The sequence below is a fragment of the Macrotis lagotis genome, chromosome X (genome assembly GCF_037893015.1).
Source record: "Macrotis lagotis isolate mMagLag1 chromosome X, bilby.v1.9.chrom.fasta, whole genome shotgun sequence".
Lineage (NCBI taxonomy): Eukaryota > Metazoa > Chordata > Mammalia > Peramelemorphia > Peramelidae > Macrotis > Macrotis lagotis.
In genome coordinates this window covers 167343518-167361566 of record NC_133666.1, presented here as the reverse complement: position 1 = coordinate 167361566, position 18049 = coordinate 167343518, and the positions used below count along the sequence as shown (strand labels likewise).

At 44.4% G+C, this 18049-nt stretch overlaps 1 protein-coding gene across 4 annotated transcripts in view; it reads left to right on the top strand.

Moving 5' to 3' along the window:
* LLGL1 (LLGL scribble cell polarity complex component 1) overlaps positions 1 to 18049 on the top strand; it is a 99695-nt gene that overhangs the window by 65739 nt on the left and 15907 nt on the right. For all 4 annotated transcript variants that reach the window (XM_074207647.1, XM_074207649.1, XM_074207648.1 and 1 more), the window contains exons 10-16: positions 75 to 292; positions 665 to 732; positions 6557 to 6710; positions 11535 to 11639; positions 13031 to 13323; positions 16271 to 16424; positions 17577 to 17730. In XM_074207647.1, the coding sequence (XP_074063748.1) occupies positions 75 to 292; positions 665 to 732; positions 6557 to 6710; positions 11535 to 11639; positions 13031 to 13323; positions 16271 to 16424; positions 17577 to 17730 (1146 nt within the window). The remainder of the gene's footprint in view (positions 1 to 74; positions 293 to 664; positions 733 to 6556; positions 6711 to 11534; positions 11640 to 13030; positions 13324 to 16270; positions 16425 to 17576; positions 17731 to 18049) is intronic.

The window sequence follows — 18049 nt, the reverse complement described above, 5'->3', positions numbered from 1 at the left end:
TTATAACTCATCTCACCCCCCACCACCACCTTCTGTCTCCAGGATCTCACCCTGCCTCTCCTCTCATGCTGCAGAGTATGATGACCCCAGTGCCCTGGTGGTGCTGGTCGAGGAGGAGCTGGTGGTGATCGACCTGCAGACTCCCGGATGGCCCACAGTGCCAGCCCCGTACCTGGCCCCTCTCCACTCCTCCGCCATCACCTGCTCCTACCATATTTCCAACGTCCCCCTCAAGCTCTGGGAGAGGATCCTAAGTGCTGGCAAGCGGCAAAGCCCCCAGCTCGCTTCTATGGTGGGTAAACTGAGGAAATGGGATGGGAGTGGTGGGAGACCCATCTATCTGGCATATTGTGTGTGGGGGGGGGTTGGGGAAGGTCTACTGTTTGGTTTTATAACGAGGGCTAGTGTGGATAGGACCTTGAGGTGTGGGTTTTGTGGTCTTAGATTTAGATCTTTATGGGACAGAAATAAAAGAAGAAAAAGAATGTTGGAAGCTAACATTCCTTTACTTTTTATGCATATCTTTCCTTTCTTTTTTTTGTTTCTCCTCTCTTTCTTCCCCTTCCTTCTTCCCTTCTCCTCCTCCTCTTAATCCTCTCTCCTTGTTTTTCTCCTCTCTGTCTTTTCTCTCTCCTTCTTTCCTCTCTTCTCTTTCTCTCTCTAGAGCTGGCCCATCAATGGAGGGAAGAACCTAGCTCAAGAACCTACCCAGAGGGGACTCCTCCTGACAGGGTAGGGATGTCCGCTTCCAGACCGGTGCTTTGATGTGTGTGCTGACCCTCTCTTCCCCTACCCCCTCCTAGGGCCCTGCTTCCCCACAATCACCTCCAGCCAGGTAGTCCTCCATAGTGAGGCAGGGAGTGAGCTCCTCTCCCATTCCCCATCTCACTTCCACTGCCAGAGTGCTCCTGGGCTGGCCCCCGATGGATGCACTAAAGAAGGGGGGTGGGGTGGGAAGAGGAACAGAACTGGCCTGTGGTGTGGGAGAGGAACCTTGAGGGGCCAGGGTTTTTGGGTGGATGAATGGAATGTTCTGTGGCCTTTGGCTCTCAGGTCATCCTTTAGCATCTCCTTCCAGCCCTCCCACCTTCCCTTCTTTGTTCAAGTGTGTATGTATTTGTGTGTGTGTGTGTGTGTGTGTGTGTGTGTGTTTAATTTTGGCAAAAACCAAAGTCCTTTGGAGCCAAAAACATCATATGCTTAATTCAGCTAAAGCCTTCAGTATGCACAAGTCTAACTTGTCAGTAGCAGCAGATGTTTGGGGGGAGGGAAGGCGGGGAAGGGAAAACTCAAGACAGTGCCAGCTCTGCACACAGCCACACTGGTGCCCCAGATGCCAGCACCTTCCCTTGCCAGCGTCTTCTCCCCTCCGGCACTCGCTTCCTCCCAGAGAACCCAGAAAAATGCTTCTTGGAGAGCAGCAGCCCCTGGGGGCTCATCTTTCCAAGATCTGGAGGCAGCGCAGCCCCTTGGCCATGCCCCCCCCCCCCAGCTGCTGTGATTTTCTCCCTGCCTCTCCTCTGTGAGATCGGATCCACCTCAGCCTCCAGGCCCGGGGGAGCAGGCGCCGGGTGGAGAGTGAGAAGCCCTGAAATGGGACCAGGTCCCGGCTGAGGCGTTGGTTTGGGGCTGACTTCAGACTCCCCGAGGAGGAAGCCCTGGAACAATCTAGTAAAGGGCAGAGAGAGAAAAGGGAAGTTATTAAAATAGTTCTAGCCTAAGTCTGGAAGAAGCTTCCTCCTCCTCTTCCCTTCACGGGCCCCCTGGGTCTTCCTGCTGAGTGGGGCTGCCAGACCCAGCCTCCAGTTGGCCAGTGCCAGCTGCTGCTTCACCTGCCCTCCACGCAGGACGGGGCATCCCAAGGGGTGGAGATACTACAGCCCCTCGAGGCTCTGGGTGGCCTCTCAGAGCCCCTTTGCTTCAGAGGTTGCATCCTTCTGGCTTGTCCCCTTCCCCAGGCAGAACCCTGAGTCCAACCAAGTTTTCTTGAATGGGATGATCCTCTAATTTCCCAAGGCTCAAAGAAAGACTGACAAAGGGAGATTGTAAGGTCTTTCCAGGTGACGTGGTTCAGAGCCCTGTTCTTCTACCAACTAACTTGCAATCTTAAGCAAATCACTTTAGGAGTAAGGTTGGCTTGAATCAGAGGTCCTTAGCTGTGCTTGGGCCATAGACCTCTTTTTATGGAAATTTTTTAAAATTCAATTTTATTTTTAGCTACAGATTCTCTTCCTTTCTCTTTTGTTCCTCATCTCCTATTAAGGAAGCATGAAAAAACAAAACCTGTTTGAAACATGGATGATCATGCAAAACAGATTTCTGCCAATCATATTACCATTTGGCAATCTGATGAAACCTATGGACCCCATTTCAGAATAATTTTTAAAAAAATTCATAATTGAAGGAAATGCTTAATTTCCATTAGTGAAAATAAACATGTAATTTTTTTTTCTCCATCCAAGCTCATAGACCCTCTAAAAATCTGTTCATTTTCCCATATTAAGAATGCCTGGGCTAAATTATCTCTAAGGTTTAGTATTAAGATTCTTGTAATGGTCCCTGGGCTTAGACCCACAAACCTTGTATATGATTATCAGGAAGACTAAATATATGCCCATACCCACATGGTATAAGTTGGAAGCTTGGGTTTGTGTCAGTGGCCTCTGAGAAAATATGCCAGGTTTCTGGGGCTGGTGTTGGCACGAGGTGGAATCTTCCCTAGTCCATAAAACCACAGGTTTAGTAAGTAGGGGAACTGCCATGCTGTGAAGTGGTCATTATGGACTGTCTGACCTGGATAGCAGATAGCAGTGCCAGAGGAAGGGGAGGTTCCAGCCTCACCAGAGTCACCATTCTGTGCCAACCTAAGCCAAGGATTTCCTTTGCAGTCCCAAGCTCACCCTCCTTTCTCTGAAACAGAAGAAAACTCTTGCCCAGACCCCCTTGGTCTGATGCCTGTCCTGTAACTTAAGTCACTACTGAGTTGTTTTTAAAGCATTAGAAAGTGGAAGATTATTCCTTCCCCTCCTCCCATCCTCAGGACTGAATTTTGGGTAAGGATTAAGTGATAAGATTATTCCCCAGAGCTCACCATTTAGAAATTGCTTAATATAGTAGAAAGAGGCTCTGCCCTGTTAAAGAGCTAGGGTCTTGTCCTATGGCTAACTCAATGCCTAGCCTTAAACAAGGTGGTGCAGCAGATAGAGAAATGGCCCTGGGGCAGGAGGACCCTGGTCAAGTCATTTAATCCTCAATCCTTAAAAAAAAAAGTCAGTTATATCTTGCAAGCCTCAGTTTTCTTTCCTTCAATTGAGATTGAACTAGATTTCCAGGCTCTTCCAGCTCATAACATGTAGATAGAGTTTTGGACCTGAGTCACTGTGACCCAGACATTCATCAGCTCTGTAACTGAACTAATCACTCACATTCTCAGTTTCCTCATTTGTGAATTGAAGAAATAATATTGAATGGTATATGCAAGGTGCTTTGTAAACTTAAATTGCTAAAAAAAAAAGGTCAGCTTTTGGCTGGGGGTGTTGGGGAGGGAAGGGCTTGCAGCGCCGAGGCTATTCTGGATGCAGATGCTGTTGACTGAGTGGTCCAAGAGGGCATCTGAGTAAAGGAAGGAGGGTTTATTAGAAGGGACAGCAGGTTTAGGGGTCAGAAAACTTGGGTTCTAAAGCTGATCTTCCTACCGATTCCTATTTTTTTTTCTAGCTCTATAAAATAATTTTTTTTTGGTAGTTCGATATGACATAATTTGTATGTATGTAATTTATGTATTTTATATAATTTAATTTAGGTAGAACTGTCATTTTTATTATATTAGCTCAGTCTACCCTTGAGCAATTGACAGTTTTCCAATTGTTTAGATCTGACTCCCACTGATATGGGAGTTCACCCCTCTCTGTTAAGTTAGGGGTACTGTAATTATGTCTGTGCTACTTCCTTCAATGGGACAATGTAAAGATCCGGTGAGATGCTCAGGGTAGGAGAGTGTTTTGAAAAGGACTCCTGCTGTAAAATTTTTTTTTTTTATTTAAAAAGGAAAGAAAAGATAAGGGCTCTTGCTAAATCATTTTAGTTATGTGACCTCATTTAGGGGCCATTATTTGAATACAGGTGCATCTTCACCACTGCCCAAAGAGAGTCCCAGAAATGACCGATGTGGTACAGAATTCTAGTCCTTTCCCAAGTTAATCATCCCTTATGTTTGTGATTACAATAACTGTCATTTATTTTACAAAGTGCTTTACGTGTTTTATCTTATTTGATCTTCAACACCATAAAGTTGTTACAACAGGCATATTTTTCCCCTCCTTTGGTCCAGATCTCTTACTTCATAAATGTGGAAGACTCCACAAGTAGATACTCCCTCAACTAATTGTTGTTGAGTTGTTTCAATCATATCTGCCTTTTTGTGACCCTATTTGGAGTTTTCTTGGCAAAGATAATAGAGAGGCTGCCATTTCCTTCTCTAGCTCATTTGACAAATGAGGAAACTGAGGCTAACTTAAGACCTGAGTTCAAATCCAGTCTCAGACACTATCTCTGCAGGGGCAGCTAGGTGGCTCAGAGGATAGAGCACAAGGCCTGGAGTCAAGAAAACCTGAGTTCAAATCTAGCCTCAGACACTTATTATTAGAAGGTAGGATTTAAACCCAAGACTTCCTGATTCCAAGTCCCACATTCTGATCCTGCTGCTGCACTTTGAGGGGATGTTAAAGGTGTATGTGTTTCGGTGTAATTATCAGGGTCCTAATCCCATCTGGGACCTCAGACAATCTCAATTCCTATCTGTGACCTTGGAATTTCTCCCCATTCTTGTGAAAGAGGCAGAGCAGATATTATCTCCATTTTACCGAGGAGACGCAAAGGAACTTAGCCCAGTCTGTAAGTTAGTGGCAGAGTCGCGCTCTGCCCCTGTCTACCTGCCCTGCTGGCTTCCTTTATCCTTCCCTGGTCCTTCGGCAAAGTCTTCACTAGAAGAAAAGGGCTTTCCTTCCCTGGGGCTTTCCCTGGCATGACTGTATTTAGGGGCTGGTTTTTCTCCCTATTTCTTTCTGGGACCTGAAAATCCAGCTGTTCCTTGCCCCAAGGTGAGAGAGAGTCTCTGCTAGTATAGTGGCCTAGAGGTTCTCCCAGAACTGGGGGTGTCTCAAGTTCCAACAGGATCGGACCTGCCAAGAAGTGACATCAGCAGAGGTGACTCAGCCCCATCCAGGAACAGTGGAACTAATCCTTCCCGTTTCCCCACAAACTCTTCTGCCTCTGAATCAGTTTGAATGGAGTCCCCTAACTGGTTTCCCTTCTTCCCATTTCTTCTCTCCAATCTCTATCCTGACGCTTGGTAACTTTGCCGTGAAGGTGGAAGCTTTGAGGGGCAAATCCCTCCACCCCCTCAAAAAAATATTCAGGTCTGAGTTTTTTTGAGTTATCTCCTTCCCTTCACCTCAAGGACGTTCAGATGTGACTTCAAGAGAAAGTCAGAATTCATCCTGGTCCTCATAATTGTCCCGAATGTTGCCCCAACTTAAATTTCTAGTCTTGGCCACCTGGTGCTTCTTTTGATGTAAGCTCCACTTAATCTATGCCCCCTCTCTTAGCCAGAGTTGTTCATCTATAATGCCCTTGTCCCCTCCAACAAGGTTCAGCTCACACCTCTTCACCTCCTGTCCTGACAAGATCTAGTCGCCCCCCCCCCATATCAGTTAATCAATATTGACCAACCATCTATTTTACATCCAGCTCAGTGTTAGGACAGTAAAATTTCATTCTTACGTTTCAAGAACTTATGGTTCCTGTGTATGTTATCTCATGGGTGTTCATTTCTCAGATCAGTCATTTCTCTACTCTCATAGGGTCTGAGGCAGGATTTGAACTTGGGTTTTCTGGCACTCACCACTTTGCCACCACTGAGCCTAGGTGCCTTTATTTAGTTACACTGATGAATGTCAGTGGCAGAAGGACAAAGTATTTTTCGTGTGAGGGTCTTACTCTTGGGTGGAGGTCATTAAAAGCTGAAGATCAGAGGTCTTGGAGTCCCTGCCTACCCCTGATGAATGTCAGTGGCAGAAGGAAGAAGTATTTTTCCTGTTGAGGGTCTTGCTATCAGGGTGGGGGTCATTAAAAACTGAAGATCAAAGGTCTTGGAGTCACTACCTATCCCCTCTATCCTTCTTTCCTTCACTTCTCCGGAGGAACTGGATGGCCATTGTCTCCAGCTGGCTGCTCTATAGGATCCTTGTGGCTTTTGCTTTCAGTTTTTAAATCCTCATCTAATTTGCTGCTAATTAGATAATTATGCCTCCTGGAAGCCTGGAAAACTTACTAAATGTGCTTCAGAATCAGCATTGAGAGACCAAAGGCTGCTTGCTCTCCAACTCCCAACTTCTATTTTGAATCCAACTTGGTAGGTCAGAACTGGCGACCTGTAGGGGCTCCAGGGTACCTTGGGGCTCAGAATCCCATTTCCCTGTGTTGGTCCTGTTCCTCCTGTGCTGGGGGGGGGGGGGGGGGGCAGTGATTTATCTTTCCTTTCTCCTTCCCACCCTAGCCACGAGGATGGGACAGTGCGGTTCTGGGATGCCTCAGGAGTGTCATTGAGGCCCCTCTACAAACTGGGAACGGCCAATATCTTCCAGACGGACTGCGAGCATGCAGACAGCCTCAACCAGGCCAACGAGGAGGAGTGGCCCCCTTTCCACAAGGTAGCTTTACCTTTCTCGTCTCTCACCCTTCCCCAAGCACTTGCCCCCACTCTCTTTCCCAGGGAAACCCCCTCCTCTCTGTGCCCATTGATGAACTGCTCCCTTCACAAAATAATAACCTTCCCTGTCACTGTGGCCTCTTGAGGGTGGCTCTTCAGAGAAAACCTTGTCCCCTTTAGATCAGACCCTCTGGGAGATCTGCTCCTTCTTCTACAAGGTAATATCTCCCTTTCTTTTTTCTTATCAGAGAAATAATAGGGCAGCTAAGGTGGTCAGCCTCCCACAACTAATCTAGTAGACTTTTTCCATGAGCCAGCTTCCCTAGGATCTTAGAAGTGATCTAGAAAGCTCTTGCCTATGTTCCCAGGGCTCAATCTTCCCTGGTTTATAAATCCCCAGTTTGAGACTGGGAGCAGCTAAGGGATGCTTTGGATAGAGCACTGGCCTGGAATCAAGAAGACTGCTCTTCGTGATTCCAAATCTGACCTCAAATACTTTCTAATAGTGTCACTTCATCCTGTCTGCCTCAGTTTCCTCATCTGTCAAATAAGCCGGAGAAGGAAATAGCAAACCACTCTAGGATCTTTGCCAAGAAAAACTCTAAAAGGGGTCACAGAGATTTGGAAATGCCTAAAAATCAAACAATTTGGGACAAGGAGCCCTCTTGACCTTCCTTGTCCCTGAGACTACTTGTCTCCCTAAATTTAGGTCAGTCTGAATGAATCAATATGTCACTTCTGCCACTGCTCTCTCATAATTAGATGCTTCATTCTGGGTTCTATCCCTCTCCTCCTTCCTGTTGCCATCATAACTAGGTGATTTATTCTAACTCCAGTTGTCACTCATTTCAGTGCTTTGGTAGGATTTATTATTCAAGAATCATCACAAAATCCTCTCTGTGTCTCATCTGTGGTTTGGATGTGATGGGTTCCCAGAGGCTCCACCTGGGAAATGTGAATATGGGAAAGGGCTCAGATCAGGTTGTAGCATGAAATTCCCTCTTGTTTGAGGGCTAGCCTGGATAAAGAAGAGAGGCTTATCATCAGAATTTTAGCTACCAGCTCATGGATTTGGGAAGGACAACAGCCCATGAAACAGAAAAATGCAAAGATAATAGCCTTTGAACCTAGATGCTCAAAATCTTCCATTTTGACAAGTTGTCAAATGGTATTAAGAGGGGGCAGCTAGTGGTGCAGTGGATAGAGCACCATCCCTGGAGTCAGAAGGACCTGACTTCAAGTCCTGCCTCAGACACTTAGTAATTGCTTAGCTGTGTGACCTTGGGCAAGTCACTTAACCTCATTGCCTTGCAAAAACAAAACAAAAAAAGGTAAAAAGTGGGTATGTTATTTTTTACACTTCTAACAAGCATTGATTAATCATGAATGCTTTAACTGTGAGATCTTTGCCTGACAATCAATGAGTTGATGCACTATCGAGGACATTGTGTTATATCCAGATCAATTTCTCATTTTAAGAGAACCAAGAAATATAAGGTAGTAGCAGTTAAAAGGAAAGATGGCTTAAGACCTCATGTCAGAGAAGCAAATAGAAAATTTATTTTCAACACATGATCCAAGGTAATAAACTTCATTTAGGAGAGTCTAAGAATTTAGTAAAGGCTTGCTCTCTGTTCAGAATTAGGAATATAAAGGAAAGGCAAAAGCAGTCCCTGCTTTGTCTATAGGGAAGACTGCAAACAAGAGACATTTAAGTTAAATTGGAGGTAATCTCAAAGGAGAGACAACTAGCAGGAACAGAGACTGGCTTCTTGCAGTCTGAGATTTTAGGTGAGATTTGAAGGAATCCAGGAGGTGGAGACAAGGAGGGAGAGAATTCCAGACCTGAAGATGCCTATGAAAATTCAAGATTGAATGTCTTGTGGGCTAGTGTTTGGTGGTACGTGGAGTACTTGGAAGGAAGGAAGGTGTAAGACTGGAAAGATGGGAAGGAGTTAAGTTAGGAAGAGCTTTAAAAATGAAATGATTTTATATTTGATCCAGGGAGTAATAAGGAGCCTCTGGAGGTTATTGACTGGTTAGAGAGAGAGAGAGAGAGAGTGAGTTTGTGTATGTGAGTGTGTCTGTCTGCATATATGAGAAGAGTCAGACTTGGACTTTAGGAAGATTGATTGGATGAGAATTAAGTAGCACTGGACACAGAGAGGACCAAAACAGTATTGTAGGAAAGGAAACTGTTAGGACAAACAGGACTGGTTGCTAATGTGGAGGCTATTCTAGAATCACCCCTTTAAAGTGCGGTCTACAGCCTCAACTGGTGTGCGCCAATGTCAAAATCAAGGCCAAATTAGAAGAAAAGGTAAAGATGAAAAGACACTATATAAACATAGCAGATGATCCTGTATAATTCTGGCCTGATTAAAAAGGATCCATCAACTCTTCAAAAAATGTTGCTGTTGAGTCATTTTTCAGTCATGACCCCATTTGGGGTTTTCTTGGCAGAAAGAGATATTGGAGCCATTTGCCATTTCCTTTTCCAGTTCATAGATGAGGAACTAAAGCAAACAAGGATGAGGGACTTGCCAAAGGTTGCCTAACTAGTGAAAATCTGAGGCCAGATTTGAACTCAGGGAACAGGAGTCTTTTTTACTTCAGGATCATCCTTTTATCCACTTTGCCACCTCTCTTCATAAATGAACAACAGTAAAGACCCTGATTAAAGAAGGAAATGGCAAACCATTATAGAATCTTTGCCAAGAAAGCACCAAATGGGAGTTGGATATGATTGGAAAAGACTGAACAACAACACAACTGAAAAGGATCTTGATTATTGCCACTATTCTTAAAGTAGTTTTAATTTATATAAAATAGTTTCTGTCAATTGAAGTGGCCCAGATAAGCCATCTTCTGCTTAGGATATTCATAGATACAGCTGGAAGGAGTAAAACTGGTACTATGTCAAGACAGGCTCCAGAATCAGAGACCCTAGTTTTATATCTCAGCCATACCATTTAACTAAGTGACCTTGTGACCTTGAACCTCTTGGACACCAGTTTCCCCATTTGTAAAATTTAGTTGCAAAAAACAAAACAAAACCAAAAAAAAAACCCCAACTAAAAACACCTGCCAGCATTTTGATGGTAATAGATTCTCTTTAATGATTATAAAAGAATTTAGCTTTGGATCACAGCTTCTCCCAGTAACTGATGCACCATGTGTTTTGGATTACTGGAAGGAATACCTGAATACACAGAAGACAATTAGACAGGGATAGTGGTTTTTTTTATTATTTTCTTTCCAATTTCATGTAAAAATATATATTTTTTTAACTTTATGAATAGGGTTAAGTGACTTGCCCAAGGTCTCACAGCTAGGTAATTGTAAAGAATATGAGGCCAGATTTGAGCTCAGGTACTCCTGACTCCAGGGCTGGTGTTCTATCCACTGTGCCACCTAGCTGTCCTGTAAAAAGTATTTTTAACAAAAATTTTTTAAAATCTTGAGTTCTGAATTATTTCCATCTCTCTACTTTCCTCTCCCTAAGACATTAAGCAATTTAACATAGGTTATATACATGCAATCATGTAAAGCATATTTCCATATTAGTTATGTTATAAAAGAAAATACAGACCAAAAAAAAAATAATCCCACAAAAAAATAAAATGAGAAATAGTATGTTTTAGTCTGTGTTCAGAAAACATCAGTTTTTTCCCCTCTGGAATTGGATAGCATTTTTCATTATGGGCCCTTTTGAATTGTCTTGGATCATTGAATTTCTGAGAAGAGATAAATTTTCACAGTTGATCATCATCCATACTTGCTGTTACTATGTCCAATGTTTTCCTGGTTCTTCTCCCTTCATTTTGCATCAGTTCATGTAAGTTTTTCCAAGCTTTTCTGAAATCAGCTTGCTTGTCATTTCTAAGAGCACAGTAGTATGCCATTAAAATCATATATACTAATTTATTCAACCATTTCCCCCACTGATGGATATCCCTTCAATTTCCATTTCTTTTGTCACCCCAAAAAGACATGCAATAAATGTTTTTGTACCAATAACTCCCTTTCCTTTTTTTTTTTTTTTTAAACCTAGCAGTGGTATTGTTGTATCAAAGGGTAGGCACAGTTTTATAAATAAGCTTTTGGGCATAGTTCCAATTGCTCTCTAGTATAGTTGGGTCAGTTCATAATTCCACCAACAGATGCATTTGGTGTGAGAGAGTAGTTTTAAAGACACTCCCAGGACTGATCCTTCAAGATAATGGAAAAAATTGTGAAGACTCCAAAAGAGTAGAAAGGTCAGAAAAAGTTCTCTTAGTCTTCTCTACTAAGTGGGGGGGGGGAGAATAACTGAGGAGTTGGCCCCCTTAAATTACAGTTTACTTTTTTTTGTTTGTTTTTTGTAAAATATCAGAGGACAGTCCCTGGGCATCAAAGGCATCCTTCCTGAAAAGATGAAGTGAACAGACAGGCTTTTGCAGACTTTCCACCTTCAGAGTCACCTAGGAGTGGTACAGAGCCTAGAAGATCCCACTGCCTATTGTTTATGGATTACCTTTTTAAAAAAACGATGCAACAAAATTCAGCCTTAAAGATTCTCCACCATAGAGAGTCTTTTTGTGTGTGTGTGGTCTTAATAACTGCAACCAACATGAATCTGTCTGCATTTAAAATTCTGCTGAATAACCCATCTAGTACAGCATGATGATGTGGCACTACTGGCAACTTTTGGGGCTGGCCAGCCAAGGGGTAGGGGAGAAATAGCATTGCCTAAATGTTTTAATTTAGCCACCCATGTGGTTGTGCCCTCATTCTTCATACCTCCCTCCCTCTGACCTCTCCTCTTCTTGATTCATCCACCCAGGTGGGTTGTTTTGACCCCTACAGCGATGATCCCCGGCTTGGTATTCAGAAAATATCACTGTGTAAATACACAGCCAAGATGGTGGTGGCTGGCACGGCTGGACAGGTAAGTGGTTTCCTCCTAGACCTGAGGACTTAGAGTGGAGACTTTGGAAGGGATGGGTAGCTGGACTCGGGAGAGAACAAACTGGCTTCTTCATTCAGGATCCTTCTCAAGGATCAGCTAATGCTGTGAATTAGGTTCTGTGCAGGGAATGCATAGCCTGGCGTCTGGAGCTCCTCACTTGAAGGCAGGGCACCTTGGTTTCAGATCCCACCTCAGACACTTTTACAAGTTTTGTGACCCTACAAAGTTATTTAATCTCTTTTTTGGTCACATTCCTCTACTGTAAAATGAAGGGACTGGACTCAGTACAATTTGGTTTAATTCATAAACATTTTTGTGGAACAAAAAGAGAAAGCTCCTTAAGGAGCTTGTGATCTAATGGAAGACACTATGCAGTTATCTGCAAAATTAACCGAGGGAGGAAGACTTGGTCCAGGAAGTGGGATTTTAGTTGGGACTTACAGGAAGCCAGGTGGGCAGTAGGCAGAGTAGAAGGGGAGCATTCCAGACCTGAGGGACAGCCAGAGAAAATGCTCAGAGCCAAAGATGGAAGTTTCTTGTTTGTAGAATATCTCAAAGGTCAGGGTCGTAGAACAGAAGAGTACGTTCTAGAGAGTAAGATGTAAAAAGACTGGAAAAGTAGGAGGGGCTTTTGAATTTTCTATCCCTGGAGTTTGAGGAGGGGGGTGACATGACCAGACAAGGATCCTAGATCTGTGGATGGCAAGGTGGTCCTGGAGTTCAGGAGGACCTGAATTTAAATCTGGCTTCAGATATTGGATCCTTACTAGCCGTGTGGCCTTGGAAGTCCCTTAACCTGATTGCCTCACATCCAAGACTATCTCCAGTCCTGCCCCATAGCTGGCCATTGGATCTGGATGGCTCCTCCAGATGGAAGAGAAGTGAAGCTTGTGATTTAGCCCAACACCCCCTCATACAACCCCAATTGACACGCACATCACAGTATCACCTCTCTGATGTCAGTCTTCTTTAAGAAGGAATGACAAAAATATCATCGTGTTCCTATGAGCATGAAGACCAAAGCATGGTCCTCATTTAATAGGGGCCCCTGTCCTAGTCCAGGAGGTGGTCATGGACAATCAATGAACAGTCCAGCAGAGTGTGCAAAGAGAAGGGTAGATCTCTGGGGACTGGGAGTGACTGGGAAGGCTTCTGCAGGAAGGTAGATGGGAGGAGGGATGGTCCAAGTGAGAGGTGAGGCAAGCGGGACCCGGAGTCCCAAGGAGGAGGAGGAGGGGATGGATTCAGGAACCATGGCAGAGAAGCCGGCCAGGGGCGAGGGATCAAAGGGAAAGGGGGAAAAGTTTTGAGGAGGAAGTGGTAGCAAGGAGAGATGACCTCTTCCCTGCCTGTTCCTCCCCCCCTTCCAGGTGCTTGTCATGGAGCTGAGCGATGAGAAGTCTGAGCACCAGGTCAACGTTGCCACCATGGACCTGTTACAGGACCGCGAGGGCTTCACCTGGAAGGGTCATGACCAGCTGAGCCCCAAGAATGGCTCCCTGGCCTTTCCCGCAGGCTTCCAACCCATCGTGTTGGTGCAATGCCTTCCCCCAGCCGCGGTGACAGCCGTCACCCTGCATTCCGAATGGAACCTTGTTGCCTTTGGGACCAGTCATGGTTTTGGACTCTTTGACTATCACCGCCGGAATCCAGTGCTGGCCAGGTATGGGACTGCCAGCGAGCGGAAAGAGGCCACTCCATTCGCTAAAAGCCGTCTTCCTCGTGACTGTGAGGTCCTCAGCTGTCTAGAAGGAGCACTTTAATTTTTTAAAAATTTTTATTTAAGGGGTTAAGTGACTTGCCCAAGGTCACACATCTATTAAGTGTCTGAGGCCAGATTTGAACTCAGGTACTCCTGACTCCAGGGCCAGTGCTCCATCCACTGTGCCACCTAGCTGCCCGAAGCACTTTAATTTTAAAAGGTGTTGGTGTCTCCTAGGGAATGACTTTTGGGAAGGCTTAGAGGGGCCCCCTTGAACTCAGGGCATCCAAAGCAGTTTTTCTCTCTTCCCTTTCTCGTCCCAGAAGAGTGTGTTGAGCCTAGTTGTAAAACAGAAACTGACCCCCATTTTCCCCCTCTAGTCGAAACCCCAAGAGTGTCCCTGCTTTGCCAAACCTCCTGGGCAGATGCCCTCCTGACTGGCCAAAGGAGGGGAGGAGCTGTTGGTCAACCCTGTTGGCCACCAGCTCGTGCCAACCCTTTTCTCTGCTGCTGTCAGTTGTGTCTGACTCTTTGCAACCCTGTGGACCATATATCACACTAATACTTTCCGTGGGCTTTTTTTTTAGGATTTTGCAAGGCAAATGGGGTTAAGTGGCTTGCCCAAGGCCACACAGCTAGGTAATTATTAAGTGTCTGAGACTGGATTTGAACCCAGGTACTCCTGACTCCAGGGCCGGTGCTTTATCCACTATGCCACCTAGCCACTCCCCACTATGCCACCTAGCCGCCCCTCCATGGGCTTTTCTTGACAAAGATGCTAGAGTAGTTGGGCATTTTAAAGACAAATGAGGTAAAGTGACTTGACCAGGGTCACTGTTGGTATCTGAGGTCACATTTGAATTCGGGCCTTCCTGATTCCAGCCCTAGTATTCTATCCACTGAGTCACTTAGCCACCCCCCCCCCCAAGCCTTCTCTACCAGAGCAGATTTGGCATAGAACCAAAGGGTGGCAACCCACAAAATATGTTCTTCATAATTGGTCTGGGCAGATCCCCTATCTGAAAATCTTTTCCCCCACAGTTTATTCTAGTACCATCTCATTCCTTTGACTCTTTAAATTTTTCTGATTCTTAAAAATCTCCAGTTTCAAATACCTTTTTTTTCAAATACCTCTTAAGTTATCTGTACACACCTCATATTCATTTGTTGACTTTTTGTTTTTTTCTAAGTCAACCAGCTAAGAGTAAGACCCCAAAGGAATGAGACCCCAGATAAGCATTTGGTTGGTTGGGATAAGGACTGGAGGATGGGTGAGAAACTAACCTTTAAAAATGAGAAAGGGAAAGAGATCACTTAAGAAAATAATCATTGTAATAATAGATCATAGTTATATTTATGTGCTAGGACTTGTGTTAAGCACTTTACAATTGTTACCTATCCTCACAATAACCCTGGGAGGTAGCCGCTGTTATTATCCTCCTTTTACAGATGTAGAAACTGAGACAAACAGGATGAGGCACTCCCCAGAGTACGTAGCTAGTAGGTATCTGAGGCCACACTTGAACTTGGGTCTTCCTCTAGACTCTAGGCTCAAAACTCCATCTACTGGAGCACCTAGCCATCCCTTTAAATAGAAAAACTCCTTAGCCATTTTTCTGAGGGCTTACCCCAACCCCATCTCGGTTTATGCTTTCCCTGTGATCCTAGGGCTTGCCTGGGTTAAGTTCTGTAGTATCTGTATCTCCCTTCTGCCCCCAACCCACCCTGATTCTTGTGCCTCCTCTTGGATCACACCTTCCTTGAGCAAGTAGGTTACCCTCTTGAGGCCTCAACTCTTCTACTTTTGTAATACAGGGATTGAGATTAGAGTAGAAAGAAATATGGGGGCAGCTAGATGGCACAGTGGATAGAGAACCAACCCTGGAGTCAGGAAGACCTGAGTTGAGATCCAGCCTCAGACACATAATACTTACCCAACTGTGACCCTAGGCAAGTCACTTAATCCCATTGCTTTACACACACAAAAAAGAAAGAAAGAAAGAAAATTGGGGCAGCTAGGTGGCTCAGTCAATAGAGCACTAGTGCTGGAGTCGGGAGGACCTGAGTTCAAATCCAGCATTAGACATTTTATACTTCCTAGTGTGTGATTCTGGACAAGTCCCTTAGCCCCAATTGCGTTGCAAATTAAATTAAATTAATCCAAAAAATAATAAGATAAGGGAATTGGATTAAATGACTTAATATAGCTTCAGAGCTCTGATATGTTATGAAAGTAATTTTTCCAGAGTGGCATCTGGATGGATTGTTTAAGAGAGAGAGAGAGAGAGAGAGAGAGAGAGAGAGAGAGAGAGAGAGAGAGAAACACCTGATGAGGAAGTTATTTGAGCCCTGGGCCTTCCTTGGTGAGCCATAAGTCACAGTCCAGGGGAAATAGGACTGCCTATATGACCTACCCAGGCCCTACTGGGGGAGCTGGTAGATCTCACTTCTAGGAATGTGAAGAAAGAATTGAGAAATTGTTCTGGGTCTTACTCTTAGCTGGTTGACTTAGAAAAAAACAAAAAGTCAACAAATGAATATGAGGTGTGTACGGATAACTTAAGAGGTATTTGAAAAAAAGAGGTATTTGAAACTGGAGATGTCTAACAGCTGACCCTTCAAAGGAGGTAGGGGAAGATGCATGCAAGATAATACTTTTATATTTAATCTGCAATATTATCCATCACTTTAAGATTGGAAAATCAATAAAACAATTGTTAAAGGGAGTACAGTGAAATCAAACCCTGATTTACCAGTTTCCAAGGTGTTAATGCTTAATCTGATTTATCAGTCAGTTCTTCAGAGCCAGTTCCAAGTGGCTTCAGCCCACCCCTGAGTAGCTTCCAAATCCCCCATTAATCCCTCAGCCTGGTCACATAGGTAAGTGAGTTTCCTGCGTCTGTCCCAGGTGCACTCTTCATCCCAACGACTCCCTAGCGATGGAGGGACCCCTGTCCAGGGTCAAGTCCTTGAAGAAGTCCCTGAGACAGTCCTTCCGGCGAATTCGTAAGAGCCGAGTCTCTGGCAAGAAGCGGACCAACCCAAATAGCCCCAGTAGCAAGGTAAGAAGGAGGAATGGGGAGGACGCCTTGAAGGGGCTTATCTAGTGGCCTCTGCCTGCCCTGGATCCTGGCCCAGGCTCTGCCAGGCTCACGGCCTGTGGAGAGTAAGTCAAGTTGAGACGGTGGTAACTCAAATTCAAGGACTCTACAACCCTTGGTATTCCATTCACTCACAGTGAAGTGTTTGGGCCTGACTGTGGGCCTCTTCCCAGGGAAGTTTTTAGCTATAAAAGAGGAGATTAGAAAAAACAGATTAATATCTAATGGTGGAATATTTCAAGCATTGGTCACTGTCTGGGGAAACTTGGGTGGTGGATTTGAGGGGTGCTCTTTCAAATATGTATCCTTCCATTCCCAGACCCCAGCAATGATTGTACCCTTTAATTTGCAGCCCCTACTAAACATGCATCAGAATTTATTAAGTGCCTACTAAGTGTATATTAACACTTATTAAGTGCCTATTAAGCATATATCAGCATTTATTAAGCACCTGTTATGCATACATTAGCATTTAGTTGCTTCAAGTGAAGGAGGCTAGGGAATAAGAAGAGCGAGATACACAGAGAAGGAAGAATTAGGGTTTGATTATATATATACTTTTTTTTTTTTTTTTTTAGTTTTTTGCTAGGCAGTGGGGTTAAGTGTCTGAGACCAATTGAACTCAGGTCCTCCTGACTCCAGGGCTGGTGCTCTATCCACTGTGCCACTTAGCTGCCCCTATTTATAATTTTTAAGAAAAACATTTAGTAGTAAATGTTTAGGGGTGGGTGAAAACATTGCTTCTGGGAGGGATGGCTCTGATCAAGAAGGTATGTGCCCCTCTTAAGGGACCTTGCTGGATGGGAGCCAGATAATTAATCAGCATTAAGTGCCTACTAAACAAATATCAGCATCTAAGCATATTTCAGTACTTATCAAATGCCTATTAAGCACATATCATCATTTATTAAATACCTACTAAACATATATCAGCATATATTAAGCGCCACTAAGCACATATCAGCAGTTATTAAGCATCAGACACTGTGCTAAAGGCTGATGATACAAAGAAATCTAAAGAATATCACTCTCAAGGCAAATCTAGGTGCTGATGACTTAGCCAAGTCCATAGAAGTTGGAAGGAACTTCATGCTTTTGTCCTTTCCTGGCTAGGTGCAGGAAGCCAACGCTCAGCTGGCTGAACAGGCCTGCCCTCACGATGTGGAGATGACACCTGTGCAGCGACGGATTGAGCCCCGATCGGCCGATGACTCGCTCTCAGGCGTGGTGCGCTGTCTCTACTTTGCTGACACTTTCCTCCGGGATGGTAAGACTGGTGTGGACTATGGAAGAAGGTGGGAGAGAAAAGAAGCTCCCAAAGTCTAGGTCTCTGATGTCTACCCTGCACCTAGAGGCAGTGTGTATCTGTGGAAGCAGTGTAGGACCAGGAATGCAGAGTTGTGGGTTCTAATCTTTTCTATAATTACCCTTCCTACTTCTCTATACCCACAGTTACAATTCTTAATAGTGTTTTATTTTTTCCAATTATCTGTGAAGATAAGAATTAAACATTTTTTAAAAATTCTGAATTCCAGATTTTCTCCCTTTTCCCTCCATAAAATGGTAAGCAGTTTGATGTGTTATAT